The sequence below is a fragment of the Asparagus officinalis genome, chromosome 8 (genome assembly GCF_001876935.1).
Source record: "Asparagus officinalis chromosome 8, Aspof.V1, whole genome shotgun sequence".
Lineage (NCBI taxonomy): Eukaryota > Viridiplantae > Streptophyta > Magnoliopsida > Asparagales > Asparagaceae > Asparagus > Asparagus officinalis.
In genome coordinates, this window is record NC_033801.1 from 26231145 (window position 1) to 26252834 (window position 21690).

Sequence of the window (21690 nt, forward strand, 5' to 3'; positions counted from 1 at the left end):
TTAAAAAAGTTTGGAAAACTCAAAACTTGTGTTTTTTTACATGGAATTGTATTTCCCTATATGGAGGAAACGGAACCAAACAGCCCCTTTATAGCAAATCCTGCAACATCAAACATCATGGGAATAACAGAACAACGTTGCTCTCTATAATTGGAAATGTCCCCAGGGAAGTACTGCAAAACAAAACTTATAACTTGTTTCGGCCAACAATTGGACGAAAAAGGCAACGAGTGCTCCCAAATGACACCCAAGAGCCAACAACAAATACAGAGATCCTAATCATACTCCAAGTGACCGAAGATAATTCTCATTAATTTGTACAAAATTTTAGGAAAACAAAGAAAATAGAAGAAAGACTCGAATCCTATCCAAAATGATCATCATGTCCTCTCGCTAATATGACCCTTGAATGATCTGAATCCATCTACACCACCTCCTAGCTTCTTATCACTAACCCTCCTCCATAACTCCTTCCTCTTAAAACCCTTGCTCTTACCCTTCATCAAAGGCACCAAATACCACCAAATAGCAGTCCAACATATTGCAAAAGACCTCCCAAACACCAACAAAACGAGTACCAACACAATCACCAGAGACCAAAAACAAACACCCCAACCATACACACCTCTCTTCTTCACCTTAATAATATCCTTAGACTCGGTGACGACTTCCTTGGGCTCCTTGGTCACCTCCAATCCTTTCTCCACTTTCATCGAAGGAGGCGCCGATGATAATCTCTTTGTAACCCTAGGCCGCGATGACTTCGCCTTTGCGTCCTTCGCTTCCCTTGGCTCCCTTTTCTTGATGATGATTGGAATCCAATCATCCGAGTCCGATCTATAAGTGAACCTAACCGTCGCACCTCCTTGAGACCTGGCCCTCAACAAGATCTTCTCCTTCTTCTTGTCTAATTCTTCAAGTACTTTTTCGAATTTATCAAGCCCCGACGTCGAGTAGGGGTTCGAGCTTGAGCTTTGCTTCTTCTTCTTTGTCATCGAGAGGCTTTGCTTGAGCTTTGATCCCTTGGGCGAGGTTGGGAGAGGCTCGGTGTCTATTTGAGAAAAGCTTCTTTTGCCGCAAAACATGGCCTGGTTTCTTTTCGTATGTGAACATGAATAGATCACGACGTTGTACTTCTGATGTGTTGGTGGAATGGTGATTTTATATGTCCCTCTATTACAAGATCAGAGGGAGAAAAATTCCAACGGTGGATGCGTTGGTGAGGTCAATTATGGAGTTGTTTATGGACGTTTCCGAAGATTGACTTGGTTTTTAATTTGTATCGATAAGCTTAGAACTAAGATGGGAAACTATGGACTTTTGAGAGCTCGGATTGGTCTAGAATTTGCCTATTAATATTATTTATCATTCTTATAACTTTTTTATATATATGATGTGAGTTTATGAAGGAATCTAATATGATATCCAGTTTGTATTTATATCCGGCCGCCAGCAGTAGTAGGTCATGGAAAGACTTTGAGGCAGACTTCAATTGGTAGGTTTTAATAGGTTGGACTTGGGCGTTTACCTCAATAGTTCTACTAGGGTTGAGATGAGAGATGGGATTGAGTTTAGATAGGTTTTGGACAAACAGTCCCATCTTATGTATACTTCACCTAGTTACAGTCTTCAGACTAGAGTATCTGAAATCCCAACTTCATGTTTTTGTAATAAGGGCTTTTTGGTTGAATGGAAAGGAAGTTGTAAGAGTAAATGGAACAATCGAATTTATAAATACATTGTTCAGTTTGTAACTTTATAATTAGAAAAGATAAATAGACTTGCATTTTATATATAGCAAAATCTTCCAGCAAATATTGTAACCAATATGATGGGAGGAATGTATGTTCATACAAGTATACGGGACGGACTACCAAATCGGCATCCTAGTAGTGTACATGGCTCATTAGTCTCATCGCATCAACGTGCCGGACGGATTGCCAAATCAAGGTATCCTAGGTATACGGCTCACAAGCCTCATCGCATCTACGTGCGAGACGGACTACTAGATCAAGCATCCTAAAACCCAACTCAATGGCCTATACTAATGGTATAACGACGCACTATCCCAAGTAGTACTGAGCGGTGCTTATCAATGATATCCATACATGTATATAATGTTTAAATAACCCATATCCCAATTGTGGTTGAAAACAATACCTGTAATAATCCTCTCCAGGATATCTGTGTGTGTGCTACAATACTATTCATGCATGTTCATGATTGTACGTGTGTCATCGTGCGGCTCGAACCCCGCACTCACGGTCAAACGATGCAAAAACAACCACTCAAAAAACAAAGAGAACACATGTCGGTCTACCGCCCTTAGAGCATTGGTCGACCGAAAGCAATCGTGCACACAATGTGCACGCTCAGGGTCTCATCGGTCGACCGACTAGTCTTGATTGGTCGACCGGCCAGAGAGGAAAACACAAGTTCAGGTTTCTGATGTTTTGTATTTTGTAACTTTATTTAAAAACTTATTTTTATCGACATGAGGCATATAACAAGTTTAAATCTTTCATAATTACTTAACATGAATTAACTCATCATGATATAAACACTTGAATTAAACTAATTAGGGTTTAACATCCTAATTAATCAAAATTTTTTAAATAACCTAATTTATAAATATGGTTAAGTAAACATGATAAATTCTAAATATTGAACAGAGGTAAATTCATTTAAACATGCTCACATCACTTAGGTATTATCAACCTAAGGTTTAGACCTCTTTAATTAGCAAGAAAACTCAAATAATTACTAAACTAGGGTTTAAACATGATTTATGCATGGTTAATAAGTTAAAAATAAAATTAAATACAACCCTAATGATCATGATTATCAAACTAATATAAACAATAACTAAAACTACATATTTTCACATTGGTTTAAAGATTAACATCATAAACTAAGATTTTAAAACATCGGGTTAAAGTTAAACATGAGATTCAATAATTAAACATATTAAATCTTGAATTAACTTTAGGGAGATGTTTGGAGGAAGATGATCTTGCCTCAAAAGTTGTGTTGAACACCTGAACACGTGCATGCAATACCCCTCTTCACCAAAGTCGCAAAATCCCATCTTCCTTGACAAATGCCTCAAGAACTCTCCTAAATCTCACAAATTATGATTAAGGTTTGAGAGAGAGAGAGGAAGAGAGGATGCTAGGATTTGGAATACTGATATAAAGATATTTTTTGTGTGTAAACATGTATACATATAACTGCAAACACGAATCAAAATAGCCCAAACCCGAAACATGAAACCTAGTCAGGTTGGAAAAATAGTATTTGGTATTTTGGCTGTAACTTTCACGTTCGACCTCAGAATGAGATGATTTAAGATTCATTAGAAAGCTGTTTAATATACCTACAACTTTTATTTTTTAAGTTTTTCCATATTCGAACTATATCAGCGTATAATACATATATACTCTTAACTAGTCATTTTTCCATATTTCTTCTTTGTGCGTGTTTAACCTTTGTATACTCTCATATATACTCTTAATTGATTTCAAATCAATTGTTAGCATAATCGTTTATCCATAAATGATATTCATCATAATTAGAGCTTATTTATCAATATAATTTATACTATTTTTTAAAATTCACGGGGTTTTATAGTAGGCTACACTCAAGCCGCAGCAGGCCCCACCTGAGCCACAGCAGGCTCCGCAGTATTTGATAGACCTCATGGCACCTATTCTAGCCAGGCTAGCAATGCTCGAGGAGCAACTGGCAAACCAGAATCCACCAGTTGCACCACCACCTGTGGTTCCAACACCAGTTATACCGGTTATACCTATTGTCGAGGAATCCCCAGAGGTTACACCAGGAGTTACACCACCACCAGTTATCGATAGATCTAAGGAGTAGGAGACTTGGCCTCGTCTAGTTGAGAGATACTAGAGGATGATGGCACCAGAATTCTAGGGATCATCAGTCTCACTTGTAGCTCACAAGTTGAAAGAAGATGTAGAAATATTCTTGACCTACTTGATGTGGACTCCGTTCAGAAGCAGCGATTGCCAGATTTCAGTCTTAAGGGTGATGTTGGCTGATGGTATAGACTTCAATTCGCCCCTGAGCAACGGATGATGCTTACTTGGGAAGACTTCATATACTTTTTTGACAAGCAGTACATCTCTTCCATGGTAAGAAAGAGTTAGAGCTATCCAGATTGGAGCAGGGGGACATGTCCGTAGCTGACTACGAAGACAGATTTATGAGCTTGCTTCGATTCACGGGCATGTGACAGACAGAAGAGCATCAAGCTCATATATTTTTTTATCGGACTTCGTCCAAACCTTCGCCGCTACCTTATCTCTAGGTGATTTCGTTCAGTGCGAGAGGTAGCTGATGCCGCTATTTTGTAGGAGACAGAGACTGTGATTTTTCAGAAGAATAAGGAAGGAACCTCTAAAGCAGGACAACATGGTGACAAAGGCAAGGGCAAGAAATCTTTTGCAGGACTAGGGGGACCCCAGTAGCGAGGCAAGTATTCGCAACACTAGCAGCAAGGACCAAATAAGAAGGGGTCACAACATAATTCAATAGCGCCTCAGCAGCGCAAGATTCAGGGTACTTGTTATAACTGCAATAAGATAGGGCATAGGGTAAAAGATTGTCACAGTGCACCAGTAGGAGACCAGCAGAGCAGAGGCCATGGCTAGCAGTAGGGTCGTGGGCATGGCTAACAATAGCAGAGTCGTGGATAAGGTCAGCAGCCGTAGGGCCGCGAGTATGACCAGAAGCAGAGGATTGAGGCGCTGCCGACTGTTCTGAGGATTAAGCGGCCAGTAGGATAGGTCCATGCCATCCAAGAGATACCTCAAGGACAGATAGTCCCATTTGTTCCACCAGCTTCAGTACAGCAGTCTTCAACCACCGACATGGATTATGCAGTCGTACCACGCGATCATGGTGTGAGTGGAGTCATAGTGGAAGGTACGTTCCTCGTGAACTCCTTTCCAACTCGGATCTTGTTCGATTTAAGTGATTCACATTCCTTTATTTCTTATACCTTCATGGATAGGCTTCAGCTAGTTGCACATCCCCTAGATGTACCATTATCAGTTTCTACGCCTTTAGGTAATGTGTCCCTATTAGAGAGTATCTATAGGAGAAGTGTCATCGGTTTAAATAAGTCTGAGTTTATCATCAATCTGATCATTTTGCGTATGTCCGAATTTGATGTTATCCTTGGTATGGATTGGTTATCATCCTACCATGTCAGTATCGACTGTTTTACTAAAATAGTTAGTTTGCAAGCGTTCGATGGGACCGAGTTGATTGTAGCAACCTAATAGGGTAACCAGTTTGCAGAGTCATTCCCGGCGTACATCGAGGAGGTGATGTTGTGGGATTAGAGTTCTGATTTGTGCGAGACTAGAGTCATCTCAGAGTATCAGGATGTCTTTCAGGACATACCTAGGTTACCTCCTATGAGAGAGGTTGAGTTTTGCATCGAGTTACAGCCAGGCACAACACAGATATCCTAAGCACCCTATCGTATGACACCTACTAAGATGAGGGAGTTACAGACTCAGTTGGATGAGCTTTTATCTTAGGGTTTTATTCACCAGAGTCATTCTCCATTGGGAGCATTGGTCCTTTTGGTGAAGAAGAAGGACGGTAGTATGCACTTATGTATAGATTATCGTGAGTTGAATAAGATCACCATCCGGAATAGGTATTCACTACCGAGGATAGATGGATTATTTGACCAATTGTAGGGAGCATAGTATTAATTGAAATTTGATCTTCATTCTGGCTATCATCAGTTACGGGTTCGAGAGATGGATATTCCCAAAACCACCTTTCTAACTCGATATGGGTCCTTTGAGTTTCTTGTCATGTCATTTGGGCTGACCAATACACCCGTGGTATTCATGGATTTTATGAACCGAGTTTTTCATCCATATTTTGATCAGTTCATGATCGTATTCATCGACGACATCCTTATTTATTCGAGATTGGAGGAAGAGCACAAGCAACATCTTAGATTAGCATTGCAGACTTTTCGGGAGCACTAGTTGTATGCTAAGGTTAGGATTTTAGGCCATGTTATCAGCAAGGAGGGCATAGCTGTAGATCCAGCTAAAGTAGAGGCAGTACTTGATTGGGAGCCGCCAAAGATCGTTACAGTGATTCGTAGCTTCTTGGGTCTGACCGACTATTATAGGAAGTTCATCCAGGACTTCTCAAAGCTCACTATGCCACTGACACACCTTACGAAGAAGGATGTATAGTTTTTTCAGGGGCTAGAGTGTCAGGAAGCCTTTGAGACTCTGAAGGCTAAGTTGACTACATAGCCAGTGTTGATTATCCCGAGCATTGATAAGATATTTTTCGTCAACACGGATGCATCGCTATCGGGTTTAGGAGGTGTTTGATGTAGACCCAGAGAGTAGTGGCTTACATTTCATGATAGTTAAGGACTCATGAGCAGAACTATCCTATACATGACTTGGAGTTAGCAGCAGTGGTCTTTACACTGAAGACGTGGAGGCATTACCTCTATGGGGTAAAGTTTGAGCTATTCACGAACCACTAGAGTATGAAGTATCTCTTCTTCCAGGCAGAACTCAACTAGAGGTAGAGACGATGGGTCGAGTTTATTAAGGATTATGGGTTCACGATTCAATATCATCCGGGGAAGGCGAACATTGTAGCAGACGCATTGAGTAGAAATCGTCATCATCAGATTTTAGCTTTGAGATGTTTATTATATCGAGATCTTTGCACCCTTAGCCAATTCGATTTAATGTCATAGATAGGCGGGAGCAGCGCATTTTTAGGAGATTTAGCCGTGCAACCATCTTGGACTAATAGAGTAGTTAGAGCTCAGCTAGAGGACTCTTGGATTCAAACCCGAAAGTAGGAGATTTCTAAAGAGCCCAAGACTGATTGGATCGTTGGAGCAGATGGAGGTCTTCGAATGAAGGTCCGGTTAGTCATGTCGAATAATCCGTAGCTAAAGAAGGGCTTATTCAATGAGGCGTATCGCACCTGGTACACAGTGCATTTTAGCACAACCAAAATGTACAAGGACCTGAAGAGACATTTTTGGTGGAGAAACATTTGTAGGGAGATTATGAAATATGTAGCTAAGTGTTTTACCTGCCAGTAAGTGAAGACAGAATATCAAAGACCCACAGGAACCCTACAGCCTTTACCCATTTCTGAGTGGAAGTGTGCAGATATTTTTATGGATTTTATTGTAGGCCTAGCGAGATCTAATAAGGGGAATGATTCAATTTGGGTGATTGTAGACCGATTGACGAAGTCGGCACATTTTATACCGGTGAAAACGACATACACGACGGAGACTTATGTGAGGATTTTCATCCGGGAAATCGTGAGATTACATGGAGTTCCAGAGACGAATGTATCAGATTGAGGCTCAGTTTTTACTTCGCATTTTTGGAAGAGCATTAAAAAAATTTTCGGCAGCCAGCTATCATATAACAACGTTTTCCACCCGTAGACAGATGGCCAAACAGAGAGAGTCAACCAAGTGTTGGAGGATATATTACGGGCATGCATCATTGATTTTTAGAGAATCTCGGAAGATTACATACCATTGATTGAGTTTGCTTATAACAACAGTTATTAAGCGAGTATAGGTATGACACCATATGAGGCGTTATACGAGAGGCCTTGTAGATCCCTGATTTGTTAGGCAGAACCAGAGGACAACTTGTTACTTGGACCGGAGCTTATAAGACAGACTACATAAAAGGTAGCAATAATTCGAGAGCGTATTCTTACAGTATAAATTCGATAGAAGAGCTACGCAGATCAGAGGCAGCGACCACTGCAGTTCAAGGTTGGGGACTATGTTTTATTAAAAGTATCACCGATGAAGGGAGTTTAGTGATTTGGCAGACGGAAAAAATTTGCTCCGAGATATATTGGTCCGTTCCGGATTGTGGAACATATTGGAGTTGTTTCATATCGGTTAGATCTTCTAGCATCGATGTTGAGCATACATGATGTTTTCCATGTTTCGATGCTTAAGAAGCATTTACGTGATGATGAGCAACAATGAGTGTTGGACGCACTTCAGGTTGAGATTCATGATGATTTGACCACTATTGAGACTCCAATTCACATTCTTGCTAGAGAGGACAATAGACTTAGAAATAAGGTAATTTTTTAGTAAAAGTGTAATGGAATTGGAAAGGCTTCTTGGGAGCGTGAAGAGGATATGTGTCTCAACTACATGTACTTATTTGAGTAGTTAAAATGAGTAGTTATGAATGGCTTGTGTTCATGATTATTTGTATAGTCATATTTATATTTAACACTGGAATAGGGGTATTGACACTTAGCTCCTAATCATTCGGAACATATGGTATATACATGGGGGTTTCTTGTTTGGATTTTTCGCCCGACGTACTAGTTCTGTTTAGTTAGGGGCTAAGTAGGAGTATTTGTATTCTAGATTGTTAAGTGTTAATAATGCTTATATTTCATATCTGGATAATAATGGTACGATATGTGTATATGAGGGTTTCCTTATCTGGATTATCCCCTCAATGTGTTTTTCTTGTATTATTAACCTCTAAGATACGATTGTGGAATTTCAGGGACGAAATTATTTTAAGGAGGGGGGTATGAATGTAAAGCCCTATAGTTTTGATATATTATGAAAAATAATAATAAATGAGCCATATCGTGATAATTATTATTTATTAATGGTTGAGTATGCTAGGAATCGATTTGAGATCGATTCAGTGTATTTATGTGAATAAACGATTGTATATATGTGAATAAACCAGTGTAAATGTGCACAGTTGCAATTGGTTGGAAACGGCCTCTGGGAGGTCAACCTTTGCTATGACATCAGTCGACTGATGACCATTGGCTGGTATCATTGGTCGACTGATGCTATAGCATCAGTCGACCGACGGGCTCCCAGCTCGTGCAGGTTTGTGTTCGGGTCGGATTTAGTTTCGTTTCGGGCCTAGTTATGTATATAAGTGTATATATTTGTTTTAAACCTTTTTTCTTTATATTTTATATGATATATCAGCAGTCACCTTCCCCCTCAAACCCTAACCCTAGATTATGAGATTCTGGGGGTTTTCTTGAGGCGTTTGTCAAGAGGAAGACAGGAGTCACGATCTTGGTGAAGGAGGATCTTGCATGCAAGAGTTTGGGAGTTCATCACGATGTTTGAGGAAAGATCATCTTCCTCCAAACCTTTCCCTTAGTTAAAAATCATGCTTTTATGAAATAATTGATTAATGTACTGCTTAAAGTCTAATCTGATGTGATAAAACCTAGTTTATAATGTTAAATCTTAAACCAATAAAAAGATCTATAATTTAAATCTCTGCTTAAAAAGAATAGTTGATCATGATCATTAGGGTTGTCTTTTAATTTGTTAATTACATTTTAATTTGCTTCGAAACCCTAGTTAACAAATTTAGATAATAATTTTGTTAACTGGGATGTTTAAAGCCTAAGTATATGATATCCTGATGATGTGATTCATGTTTAAGATAATCTATAACTATGTAATGATTAGAATTAATCATGTTATTTAAACATATGTTGTTAATTAAGAATTTTGTTAATTGGGATGTTAAACCCTAACTATTTAATTTCAAGAGAATAACCATGTTTAATTTAACCTTTGTTTAGTAATTACGAATGTTTGAATCATGTTTTGCCTTGCATGCTAACAAAATTTTGTTTTCAAGACAAGTTACGACACATAGAAACATGAGAAAATTCGATATAGTGAAACCGGTCGACCGATCCTAAGTGATCAGTTGACCGATTGTGTCATTAAGGATTTTTGAATCCTTTCTGGTCGGTCGACCGACTAGAAGCAAGCAGTCGACCGATAGGGTCTTTCCCGCGTGCACTTTATGCACATTTGTCGTTGGTTGACCGATACCCTAGGGGCGGTCGACCGACACTTTGCTTTGTGTGTCATGGTTTTTCTTACACGTTTAATTATGAACGCGGGTTCAAGCCATACGACGACACACGTGCAATCATGGATGTACACGAATAGAGTTGTGACACATATACGAATATCCCGAAGAGGATTATTGTAGGTATTGCTTCGATCATGTTTGAGTAACAATTAATTATAATACGTATGTATGTATAGATGTCGTTGATGAGCACAACTCAGTACTACTTGGGATAGTACGTCAGAAATCCTAATGAGCCGTGTACATATTTAGGATCCTGATTTGGTAGTCCGTCCCACATGATAATGCGATAAGTTATAAAGCCTTACGAGATATTGTATTGTGATATATCTGATAGCCCGTGTCTTTGGCGAAAGCCATTTATGAATACAAATCATCGCTGAGTTATATTGTGACCGGATTACTTTACGTTTGGGAGTTACAGGAGATTTAGTTCTTGTATCCACATCATCTACCCAAGGGTAGCACGAGTTATATGGTCAATATTTATGATATTGCAGCAACTTTACTATATGTATTGCTTTCCTTTATCTTTTATTCTTAGTTTGGAATTGATATTTAGCGATTCAAAATTTGAGACATATGATATATACATGAGGATTTTCTTGTTTGGATTATTTCATTCGACGTACTACGTCTCGTGTTGTGGGTTTCCAAATATTAATCCCATTTAGATACATGGTAAATTATTTAGGTAGACTATGCATAATATATAGAGCCTCCATCACATTTAGGAGCCCTTCCACTGGGGGCGGATGGAGATGATCTTGCTAAAACGCTCTGACGTCGTTGTTGTTTTCCTTTTTATTTTTCCTTCTTTTCAGGCAGCGGATCAGAGCGTCAGAGAGTCGCAGGTTGACGGATTTACAGCATAGTCGTCGTCGCTTATTTTTAGTAGTTGATATTCCATAGTCATTTAATTATAATTTAGTTGATCATTAGACTTGTATTTTATTTTGTAAAGGTTGTGTGCATTAGTACTATTTTCATTTGACTCTATGTATTAAGTTACTTCACATTTATTTCAGACATCAGTTATACTTAGTTTTCATTCAGTTGGGACATGAGTATGTTTACTTGGATATCTTTTTCTACGTCATGTGCATTGCATTTATTTCTCTTATTTTGCCTGTTTTGTACTTACACTTGTTATTGATTCCATTAGAGAGATATTAATGTGATGGTAAAATATGTTGTTGCACAATATGGGTGCATGCCAGGTTTAACATCTCTGAGTTCACCTTGGACTACAACCATGTGTGAAAACCGAGGCGTCATAATAAACTTGTGTTGTGAATCCTAAAATATATATGTTTATGTGTTTACAATTCTTCATTGTAACTATGCAATAAAATATTACTTTTGTGACATTGGATATACTACCATGTTTGGCTTAATCTCCCTGTATAATGGTTTATGTTATCATTTAAAAGAATAGACCAGTATGACACAAAACAATAGGAGAGAGAATTATTCAATTTAAGGCATTTCTCCTTGTGATCGAAAATTGAATTTGTTTTGGTACATTGAAGAACCAGTTTAAAATCCTATTAACAAAGCAATTATCCTTTCCCACACAAATAGACATCATGTTAGCATGTATTATATTGCATAATTATATTACAATTAAGGGTGCAGAAGATGATATGTTGAATGAGAATGTTGTCCTTGAAGAAGATAGTGCAAATGAAGGTGATCCAAACATAGTCGACTTCACCCAAACTAGAACACAAACAGAGGATAGAGATGCTAGAAGTGAATGTAAGTTTCTTATGAATGAAAATAATTGGGCTTTGTGGGTGGATTATTGTGCAAAGTATAAAGGCAGCGGCACAATGGAGAGTGGCACATAGAGTCTTAATGATATTATAATGTTGGTTTATTGATGTGATGAACTTTTTCATCGTAGTGTTTTTTTATGATAATGTACTATTTAGTGGTAGGTATTTGAAGGCATTATAGTGTTTTTTTACAATCTATATTGCATGATTTTCATTTAACTTAAAAGCCTTATTTCATATTATTCTTGAAGCATATAGATATGAATGACAATGGTTTAACAGAACACCCCTCTCCTTCAAATGTAATGCTAAAAACTTTAAGGGGTGTTCCTACCATGAACTTCATGCCCACTCAACCTTTGACATTCACCCAACCTCCTAATGCTTTCACAAGTAGCCTCCATATGCATGTAATTATTTTGGCATGGCTCAGGCACCACACAACTACATCGACAAGTGAACCAGTCCTCTTCCCATCCAAGTACCCTCCTATAGTTCCCTAGGTGGTGCCCCACATTACATGTCAGTAATCGATGGTGAATCTACTGGTCTTAAAAGGAATCTTAGTGATGAAATATAGGAGATATCACTGACTAAAAGAAATATGACAGGTAAAAAATGGAAGTCAACTACAAATTCCACTTTGAAATTAAGAGGAGTGTGTAACAAGAAATGGGTGCTAGAGCATGATGCGGTGCCTATCCCGTATCTTACAGAACTAGCAAAGCAGGACATGAAGATTGATAAAAACTTCAAGAAGGCTGCGTATAACATGACAAGTATGTAAGTTAAATCTTTTTCTCAAAAATTTATGAATTTACTTCAATTACATTTAGAAGAATATGGCGCAACATTTACAAAAAGAAGAAGCATACAAACAAATACTAGCATCATTACAGAATTCTTCCAATAAAAATAAGCTGACGCTCTATCAATTTCAATTGTTTCTTTAAAACCACCATGAGGGGCGGGTCTGTCTGATGGTGCATTTTAGCGAGCGGATCTCCTTGCTAACGTGCACCGCCGCCTGGATTCAATGAGGAAGAAGAAGAAGAGTAGTGGCAAAAGTGTGCTCAGTAGTGAGCTCAGGGATTCAATGTTTGTTTTTCCTTCCTCTTCCATCCCTGATGGCGAATCCAATGGAACAGTAGAAGCAGAGGATAGTGAGGGATCTTCTAGCAGAATGATAATTGAGAGTACTGGTCCGAAGGGGGCGAAGAAGAAGTTGCTAATGAATGAGATTCTTGCTAAATCTTGCTCGAACCCGAAAGGGTGGGATTCGATCCCGTATCCGGCAAAGTTCAACCTAATCAACTTCACGCCATTCAACGTGAAGGGCTCGCCCACTCAGCACCTGATTTACTTCAAGTCCCACTTGGGGGCGATTTCGGGCAACGAGCCTTTGATGGTTCAGTCATTCGTTGGCACCCTTCGCGGGCCTGCCTTCAATTGGTACCGCCGTCTCAAGACCGGAAGCATCAACAGCTGGGAGGACTTGGAAAGCATGTTTCTCGCCCATTTCTTCGATGATGACACCGACTAATGAATGAGATTCTTGCTAAATCTTGCTCGATCTCTGATCCTCAACAAGTGAGATCTGGAGGTAATTTTTCTAATCTTTGGGCTGATGAGGTCGACGAGGGTTTTGAATCTGAATCTATTAGAAATCTTTAGGCTGATGAGGTAGTTTATACACATGTTCTTACATGTCAAACTTCATTTTCAAGATTCATCAAAAACATGTATTATGTATATTTTTGATAAACATCGAGTTTTCACAAATACGAGGGACTTTTTGTAAAATTACTTTCTAAACAAGTTAGTCAAAATGTGTATAAACTATTTCCAAAGTTTTATATTTTTTAGAATTTATTTATTAATTTTAATAGAACATTGAAACTCAATTTTAAAATCGATTCAGGCTGATAACCTGTTATCAGTCGACTGGTCAGTCGACTAATGTGTCGACTGGTGAAAGTGCCTGCAATCATCAAAAGTTTCTATTTTGTTTTGGTCGACTGACCAGTCGACTGATGATCCATCAGTCGACTGATAAAAAGTTGTCAGTCGACTGATGAGCTGGAAAATGCCTACAACGGTCAGCTCATCAGTCAACTGATAAAACCCGTCAGTCAACTGATAAGCCGTCCAACGACTAGTTTTGTAAAGTTTCCAGATTTTTGTTTTTGAGCTATTTTGTCTTTTTCTCTGGGTTTTGACTGATGTCTTGAATGCTTATAAATACCCCAGTGCATTCAACTCTTTCACCCATCAAAAAAATTATTTAATCAAGTTTTGGAAGAGTTTAGTTTGTGTTTAAGCATTGTTTTAAGTTTGTTTTAAAAGAGGAGTTTTTTTACAAGGAGGAAGCTTTTGATTTAAAACTGAGGAATTCATTTTCATCATCATATCTACAGCTCCTTGTATTTATAGAGAAGATTTCTAACTCTTTTATCTAGCTTATTTATTATTTGATTTTCATATTCATTTCTTATCTAGTTTTATTTGAGTTAGAATTTTTATTATTCTCATTTATCACTCACACCTCAATCGAGCTTTTAATATTATTCATACAATAAATTGTTGGGTTGTGGTGTGTGATTTAGTGAGAGTGAGCTTCATAGTATTCTCATTCATTGATAGAGAACAAATCTTGTAATTGAGCCTTATTGTGAGAGTATCACTTTGCAATACACATTTACACCGAGAGGAGTGTGTAGTGAGGACGTAGTTGATACCAAGAGGAGTGGCGTTGGTAGTAAAACCTAGAGAGATGTAGTAAAGCCGAGCACTTGAGGGAGGCGATACCTGAGGACTAACACTTAAGGTTGTAGTTTGTGTATGTACATTGTGAGAGAGTTGTAGGGTTTTCGGTGAGCTAAAAAACCGATTGTAATGATCGAAAATTTTCAATACTGGTTTAAATAATTTTCTAGTATTTAAATATTAAATATTATTTTTCTAAAAGAGTATTTATATTTTCCCAATTTTCTTAAATTTTCTATGATTTAAAAATCCGGTTTTATATTTAATTTAAAGGTTTTGCTAATTAAAAACTTTTTAAATTAATATTTGGTTATTCATCATTATATTATTTATATTATTTATTATCTTGTATTAATTTTTAGCCTGCACTATACCCCCTATCCTATATATATATATATATATATATATATACTAAGTACTACATATACCTGTAGCTGGCATTATAATACACTGCTATACCCCTTTCCAATCTAGTCCTACTCCACTCTATCTCTCTCAATAATTCATCCTCTCTTCACCTACCACTTCCCTAACCTCCCTCTTTCACGCAAATCTTCACCTCGTGCATCCCTCACGAGATCTCTGTCTCCCTCACTTTCTCCCCTCTCATAACTCTCTCTTTCTCCTTCCACCATCTCTTCTCACTCTCAACATCTCTCTCTCTCTCTCTCTCCTCTCTCTCTCTCTCTCTTCTCTTCTCTCTCCCCTCTACAAAACTGACGTCCTCCAACCCTTCATTCTCCAAGTCGAGCCATTTTTGTCGCTCCTCATCCCCCATTCAGCCCCCGAGCTCGCTGCCACCGCCGAAGCCATGAGTCCTCCTCTCCAATCACCTCTGCTCCCCTCCTTCCCACCACCACCACCATCCTGCCTCTGCCCACCTCGCACCCTGAGCTAAAACAAAACCGCGCGCCCTTAGCCCACAACACAAAACAAAACAACAATCTTCTTAACAACACAAACTCACAGCAAGCCCAGCCCCTTGTCGTCGCTGACAAAACAAATAAAGCCAATCGGCCATGCCTCCAGCTCTCGACCTACCGACCATCTCGCGTCCTCCGTGCCTCCCTCACAGCCAGCCACGCCTAACACTGGCCGCTCCCTCACCGAAGACTGCGCACCTCCAGCTCCGCTACTACCGTGCCAGAGCTCCGCCTTCAGCGGCCCGTAACCTCTCCGTCAGCACCGCATCCGTCCCTCGCTCGCTGCTGCTCCAGGCCCTTGCAGCTTTGCCTCTTCCCGGGCACCCCAAACCTGACGTCAGGCTGTTTGTAGTGGAAAATTGTAGTAAAAAATGAAAGAAACATTAACTTGCTATTCTCTCTAAGATCTTAATTATATATTATGAATCCAATTATAAAGAAAGAGAGAATAATCGTGGATTTCTCCCCTTTTTAATTCTGGTCTTCACAGTAGAGATGGGAGTGCTTCCTTCGAATGCTCGCGTTGAATTTTATCTCTCCGTTGACGATCACCGTGCTTGTCCTGCGGGCACAAATTAACTTGTGTGAAATTTTGATGGAGAACCTTAACGAGTTTAAGACTCAGAGTGAGGTTGTAACTCGGTGAAAATGTTGTTTTGAACCGAAATTTCGGTTAATACCAAGTGTGATTTGTCTTGTTTCTGAAAGATGTTCTAAGATCAGACTTTCCTGTTGCCGACAATCCAAGAAGAATCAGTCGCGCTCTCCTCTGGTGAGAAATCTCCGATCTCTTCTTCACGCCACCAATCCTCCTAAAATCAAACTCCTTTTCTCTGTTGAGTTTTTTTTGAGTTCTATAGGAGGATAAGGGGTTGTAACCGCCCTCTTGATCAGCTACTAAGTATCGTGACTTTCCTCAAAATCATGAAAAAAACGGTTCTGATAACCGTTTCACTCATGTTTGAATGAGTCAAACGCCAAACAGCGTTTTAGACTAACTCCGCGTCCTTGGACTGAGACGTGGGTGGATATCCCGCTGGATGTTGAAAAATATGAGGCGCCTGCTTTTGTTTGCTGAGGATTGGAATACGGGGGTCTACGCGTTTTAAGAATTAACGCGAAGATGATTATGCGTTTAGAAGAGGCTAGTTGGCTTGAACTCTTCTTAGAGCAGTAAAAAGGATCTGTGTTCAGTAATCTATATAAAGCTATTGTAGATATGGAAGAACAACAAAAAACACACACAAATTGTGAATACCACTGAATGAGTTTTCATCAGTTATCGGGAAGTGTCGTTGAATTGTAACTCTTCTCATATCATGTTGGAAACCCTCCATTTGTAGTTTTTATTTGTTGACAGTGAAAGTTATCTGATGGTACTTTCATCATGTAAGATATGAAGTCGTCGGATTGTAACTCCTATCATTAAACTTTGACGGGATCCTATCTACTATGATTTTAGACCACTATCAGAACTCCTCCCAAAGTTTTTCAAAGTTCGCAGGTTGACTAGACTAAATAATTATAAATATCAAAAAAACTTTAAGGACTAAAAATAATGAGAATTGGCTACTTGTTATTGATTAGAAGGACATCACGCACCCGGTTCTGAATGTCACGATTCTGCTTCCTTAAACAACAAATAATTTTGTTGTCCTTGGGTGACAATGAACTTAGTAGTCAACAAGCTAAAGCCCAGTCATTGCGTGATGAACGCAAATAAGAACATGATGCAACGAATTTGTCTGTCCTTTGAGATTACTACACTCAAGTTTTGGCGATGAGGTGTAATTCTTTCAATTTCCGTCTGGGTCCTTGAGATACTACCACTCAATCTGCGATGGTGGTATTTCGGATTTTATCTGGGTCCTTGGATACTCCACTCCAATCTGCGATTAGGTGTATTTTTTTTTTTCCACTCCAGATGAATTCTTGTAGCATTGATGAACACTATGACAATGGCAGCTTTTTAGACTTCATTAATTCTTAGTTGGAATGTTAAGCATTTAGGGGAATGAGTTGTGTGCAGCTTTTTGGCTTCAATTAATCCTTAGTGGAATGTTAAGCCATGCTAGGAGAATGAGTTGTATGCGGATCGAGCTTGACGATTTATAGCATCGTGACTGTAACCTATCTGTATCATCCAAGGCTCATAGTTTTTGCTTATCATAGGCCAATCTTCTCGCTTGGGTCACCTTGAGGACACTGTTGAAATTTCTGTTTATTTTATTTGAAACTGTGTCGTAGCCCCTCCGGTAGTCGAGATGGTTCTTTTGTGGTGTTCAAAATTTTAGTGTGAACCTGTGTTGAGAATTGGACACACAATGGGTAGCCCTGCGTTCGGGAAGTGTCAACAACTTCGAATGCCAAAATCGCGTTTGGGGAGATTTTGTTCTAGAAACTCGATCCGTATTCGAAAAGTCTCATAGTTGCTTATAAATAATGACTGTTGAGGTCAAATCAAGAGCCATTTTGACTCTTCTCCATTCTTGTACCCTGAATTTGCAACAAAGATTCATTTTTTATCTTCCGGCGAATACATATTCATCTTCCCCATCTAACGAAATCTATGGCACCCAGGAGAAGATCAGTCTCGTCTGCCTCTTCAACCCGCCGCGCCAACGGCCCGAGCTCCGTCCCGCCGTCTGCGCCGCCAGCGTTATGTGGCTCAGCGGGCGTGCCTCCACCTCAGTTCCTTTGTCGGTGTAAGAGTGACCTTCATGGTCGTAAAACTGCTGCGGCGAGTTCTGAATTCGATTAACGATGAAATCGTTTGTCCCTGTAGCTGGCATTATATACACTGCTATACCCTTTCCAATCTAATCCTACTCCACTCTATCTCTCTCCAATAATTCATCCTCTCTCCCCCTACCCCACTTCCCTAATTCCCTCCCTCTTTCACGCAAATCTTCACCTCGTGCTCCCTCACGAGATTCTCTGTCTCCCTCACTTTCTCCCCCTCTCATAACTCTCTCTTTCTCCTTCACCATCTCTCTCACTCTCACATCTCTCTCTCTCTCTCTCTCTCTCTCTCTCTTCTCTTCTCTCTCCCCTCTACAAAACTGACGTCCTCCAACCCTTCATTCTCCAAGTCGAGCCATTTTTGTCGCTCCTCATCCCCCATTCAGCCCCCGAGCTCGCTGCCACCGCCGAAGCCATGAGTCCTCCTCTCCAATCACCTCTGCTCCCCTCCTTCCCACCACCACCACCATCCTGCCTCTGCCCACCTCGCACCCTGAGCTAAAACAAAACCGCGCGCCCTTAGCCCACAACACAAAACAAAACAACAATCTTCTTAACAACACAAACTCACAGCAAGCCCAGCCCCTTGTCGTCGCTGACAAAACAAATAAAGCCAATCGGCCATGCCTCCAGCTCTCGACCTACCGACCATCTCGCGTCCTCCGTGCCTCCCTCACAGCCAGCCACGCCTAACACTGGCCGCTCCCTCACCGAAGACTGCGCACCTCCAGCTCCGCTACTACCGTGCCAGAGCTCCCTCAGCGCCCGTAACCCTTCCGTAGCACCGCATCCTCCCCTCCTCGCTGCTGCTCAGGCCCTTGAGCTGTTGCCTCTTCCGGGCACGCCCCTGCGTCAGCTGTTTAGTGGAAAATTAGTAGTAAATAAAATGAAAGAAAATTAACTTGTATTCTCTCTCGATCTTAATTATAATTTGAATTCCAATTATAAAAAAGAGGAGAATAATCTGGATTCTCCCCTTTGTTTAATTCTGGGTTCTTCACAGTAGAGATGGAGTGCTTCCTTCGAATGCTCGCGTTGAATTTTCTCTCCGTTGACGATCCGACCGTCTTGTCCTGCGGGCACAATTAACTTGTGTGACAAGTTTGATGGAGAACTCTTAACGAGTTTAAGAACTCAGAGTGAGTTGTAACTCGGTGAAAAGTGTTGTTTGAACCGAAATTTCGGTTAATAGCCAAGTGGATTTGTTTGTTTCTGAAAGATGTTCTAAGATCAGATCTTCCTGTTGCCGACAATCCAAGAAGAATCAGTCGACGCTCTCTCTGTGAGAAATCCGATCTCTTCTTCACCCACCAATCTCCTAAAATCAAACCTCTTTTCTCTGTTGAGTTTTTTTGAGGTTCTATAGGAGGATAAGGGGTTGTAACCGCCCTCTTGATCAGCTCCTAAGTATGCGTGATTTCCTCAAATCATGAAAAAAACGGTTCTGAAACCGTTCGACTCATTTGAACCGAAATTTCGGTTAATAGCCAAGTGGATTTGTTTGTTTCTGAAAGATGTTCTAAGATCAGATCTTCCTGTTGCCGACAATCCAAGAAGAATCAGTCGACGCTCTCTCTGTGAGAAATCCGATCTCTTCTTCACCCACCAATCTCCTAAAATCAAACCTCTTTTCTCTGTTGAGTTTTTTTGAGGTTCTATAGGAGGATAAGGGGTTGTAACCGCCCTCTTGATCAGCTCCTAAGTATGCGTGATTTCCTCAAATCATGAAAAAAACGGTTCTGAAACCGTTCGACTCATGTTTGAATGAGTCAAACGCCCAAATCAGCGTTTTAGACCTTAACTCCGCGTCTTGGACTGGAGACGTGGAGTTGGATATCCGCTGGATGTTGAAAAATATGATGGCCGCCTGCGTTTTGTTTGCTGAGGATTGGAAATACGGGGGTCGCCTGCGTTTTAAGAATTAAAACGCGAAGATGAATTATGCGTTTAGAAGAGGCTAGTTGGCTTGTAACCTCTTCTGTAGAGCGTTGTAAGGATCATTGTTCAGTAATCTTTGCTTTAGCTATTGTAGGATATGGAAGTCGTCAGATTGTAACTCTCACAGTTGATTGTGAAGACCACTGAATAGAGTTTTCATCAGTTATCGGAAGTGTCGTTGAATTGTAACTCTTCTCGATCTATGTGAAAGGTCCTCCATTTGTAGTTTTTATTTGTTGACATGAAAGTTATCTGATGGTAACTTTCATCATTAAGATATGAAAGTCGTCGGATTGTAACTCCTATCATTAAAACTTGACGGGGATCAGCTATCTACTATGATTTTTAGACAGCCTACAGAACCTCCTCCAAAGTTTTTCAAAGTTCGCGGTTGACTAGGACTAATTTTCGGAATACTTTGGATCCTAAAATTTGATGGATTGGCTACTTGGTTCATCTGATTAGAAGACATCACGAACCCGGTTGCTGGAATGTCACGATTCTGCTTCCTTAAACCAAACAAGATAACTTTTGTGTCTTGGTGACAATGAACTTAGTCAAACAAGCTAAAGCCCAAGTCATTGCTGATGAACCAAATAAGAACGATGATGACAACGAATGTGTCTGGGTCTTTGAGATACTCCACTCAATTTGCGATGAGGTGTATTCTTCAGATTTCGTCTGGGTCCTTGAGATACTCCACTCAATCTGCGATGAGGTGTATTTTTCGGATTTTATCTGGGTCCTTGGGATACTCCACTCAATCTGCGATGAGGTGTATTTTTTTATCCAGAGAATTCTTGTAGGCATTGATGAACACTTGACATGCAGCTTTTAGCTTCATTAATCTTAGTGGGAATGTTAAGCCATTTAGGGGAATGAGTTGTGTGCAGCTTTTGGCTTCATTAATCTTAGTGGGAATGTTAAGCCATTTAGGAGAATGAGTTGTATGACGGATCGAGCTTGACGATTTTAGCATCGTTGACTGTAACCTATCTGTACTCATCCAAGAGGCTGCATAGTTGCTTATCATAGGCCAGTTTCTTCTCGGCTTGGGTCACCTTGATGGACACTGTTGAAATTTCTTTTATTTATTTGAAACTGTGTCGTAGCCTCGGTAGTCGAGATGTTGCTTTTGTGGTGTTCAAAATGTTTAGGTGAACTCTGTGTTTGAGAATTGGAACACATGGGTGAGCCCTGCGTTCGGAAGTTCAACCAACTCGAATGCCAAAATCGCGTTTGGGTGAGATTTTGGTCTAGAATCTCGTTCCGATTCGAAAAGCTCATAGTTGTCTATAAATAGACTGTTGAGGTCAAATCAAGAGCCATTTGACTCTTCTCCATTCTTCCCTGAATTTGCAACAAAGATTTTCATTTTTATCTTCGGCGAATACTATTCATCTTCCCCATCTAACGAAATCTATGGCACCCAGGAAGAAGATCGTCTCTCGGCCCTTCAAGCCCGTCGTCGCCACGGCCCAGAGCTCGTCGCCGTCTGCGCCGGCCAGCGGTACTGTGGCTCAGGCGGGCGTGCCTCCACCTCAGTTCCCTTTGGTCGGTGGTAAGTATGACCTTCAT

At 40.1% G+C, this 21690-nt stretch overlaps 1 protein-coding gene across 1 annotated transcript; it reads right to left on the reverse strand.

Moving 5' to 3' along the window:
* On the reverse strand, nucleotides 165-1154 carry LOC109822514. The gene has a single exon (XM_020388729.1). It carries the CDS (start codon nucleotides 1083-1085, stop codon nucleotides 381-383), a length of 705 nt encoding a protein of 234 aa, XP_020244318.1. The 5' UTR covers nucleotides 1086-1154; the 3' UTR covers nucleotides 165-380.

What these genes read in the sequence shown, in the direction of transcription:
- LOC109822514 (XM_020388729.1), bottom strand. Translation starts at nt 1,085, where the DNA reads ATGTTTTGCGGCAAAAGAAGCTTTTCTCAAATAGACACCGAGCCTCTC.